The 1,136-nt window shown below is 39.9% G+C and overlaps 1 protein-coding gene across 1 annotated transcript; it reads right to left on the bottom strand.

Moving 5' to 3' along the window:
* Positions 1–51: 51 nt before the first annotated feature.
* On the bottom strand, positions 52–1,130 carry LOC110034882 (proliferating cell nuclear antigen; the record flags this gene model as incomplete). The annotated part of the gene is made up of 3 exons (XM_020739121.1): positions 780–1,130; positions 243–395; positions 52–149 (listed from the first exon to the last, which is right to left on the bottom strand). Coding segments are annotated over exons 1-3 (570 nt in total), but the record flags the coding sequence as incomplete, so codon positions are not given.
* Between the last annotated feature and the right edge of the window lie 6 nt (positions 1,131–1,136).

Here is a 1,136-nt window from a genome sequence, read left to right on the forward strand (position 1 = left end):
ATATTTGTAATTTACAATTCAATTAAGCATGCGGACTGAAGAAATGTATACCTTATCAACAGTCTTATTCTGCCTACAGACTATGTTCGCAGTTCCAATATCCCCTCTGGTAGAGAATTTAACTCCCTCCTTGGTAACTGAAATAACAACTGCATAAACAAGCCAAAAAATTTATTAGATGATGAAAACAGCAACAGATTCTGCCCTGTAAAAGGCTTTGTAGCTTCTACAATAATTTTTACCAGTATCTCCTATGCTGCTGAGATCCTTACAAATTCTTGCAAATTCTGAAGACGGCATCTTCACAATTGCATGATATTCTGCCTCTGGAATGCCTAGATGTTCGCTGTCAATGTCCATAAGCTTCATCTCAAAATCTGAAATCTTATCTTGTTCTGCTCAATAATCGAGAGCAAATTAGATGAGCTCAACAATATGAACTGACGGAATGATTGTATTAAAAAAATATAATTAGAGTGAGAACGGCATAAATCGACAAAGAATAACATGAGAACAAAATTAAGTGCTTTAATAAAAAAAGCTTCAATGTTCGATCAAATAACGAGAAGTTTATACATGCCGGAATAGAAAAGATCGTTCAACAAAATAACCAACGAAAAACAATGGTAGAAGAAACGAAACAGAGCATGCAAGGCGACGTATAACCCCAAAAAAAAACAAAAAAGAAATCACGTAAATAAAATCCACCAAATAGAACTATTAACAGAAAATTTTCAGAAAAAAGGGAACAAAAAAAGACCGGAAAGATTTCTCCTTACTAGGGCTCTCGAACATGAAAGTGACAGTGTCGCTACCATCGTCGCCCTTGATGGTGATGATATCATCGTTTCCAGCGCATTTCAGCATCTTAGACATGTTGTTGAGGTTCATCCCCATAGAGATGTTTCGATCGCAGCGGTAGTGCTCGAAGCCCTCGGATCGGAGGAGGAGAGCAACGAGGGCGACATGGCTCGAGTCCATTGCTTGGAGGGAGAACCCCGTCGCCGAGCAATCGAAGTTAGCATCGGTCACCAGATCCTTGATCGCCTCGATGACCTTCTTCAGAAGACTTCCCTGCACTAGCCTAAGCTCCAACATCCTCCTTGCTAGGGTTGCTTCGAAGACAGGTTTCCTTG

This window comes from Phalaenopsis equestris, unplaced genomic scaffold (genome assembly GCF_001263595.1).
Source record: "Phalaenopsis equestris unplaced genomic scaffold, ASM126359v1 Scaffold194279, whole genome shotgun sequence".
NCBI classification, from domain to species: domain Eukaryota; kingdom Viridiplantae; phylum Streptophyta; class Magnoliopsida; order Asparagales; family Orchidaceae; genus Phalaenopsis; species Phalaenopsis equestris.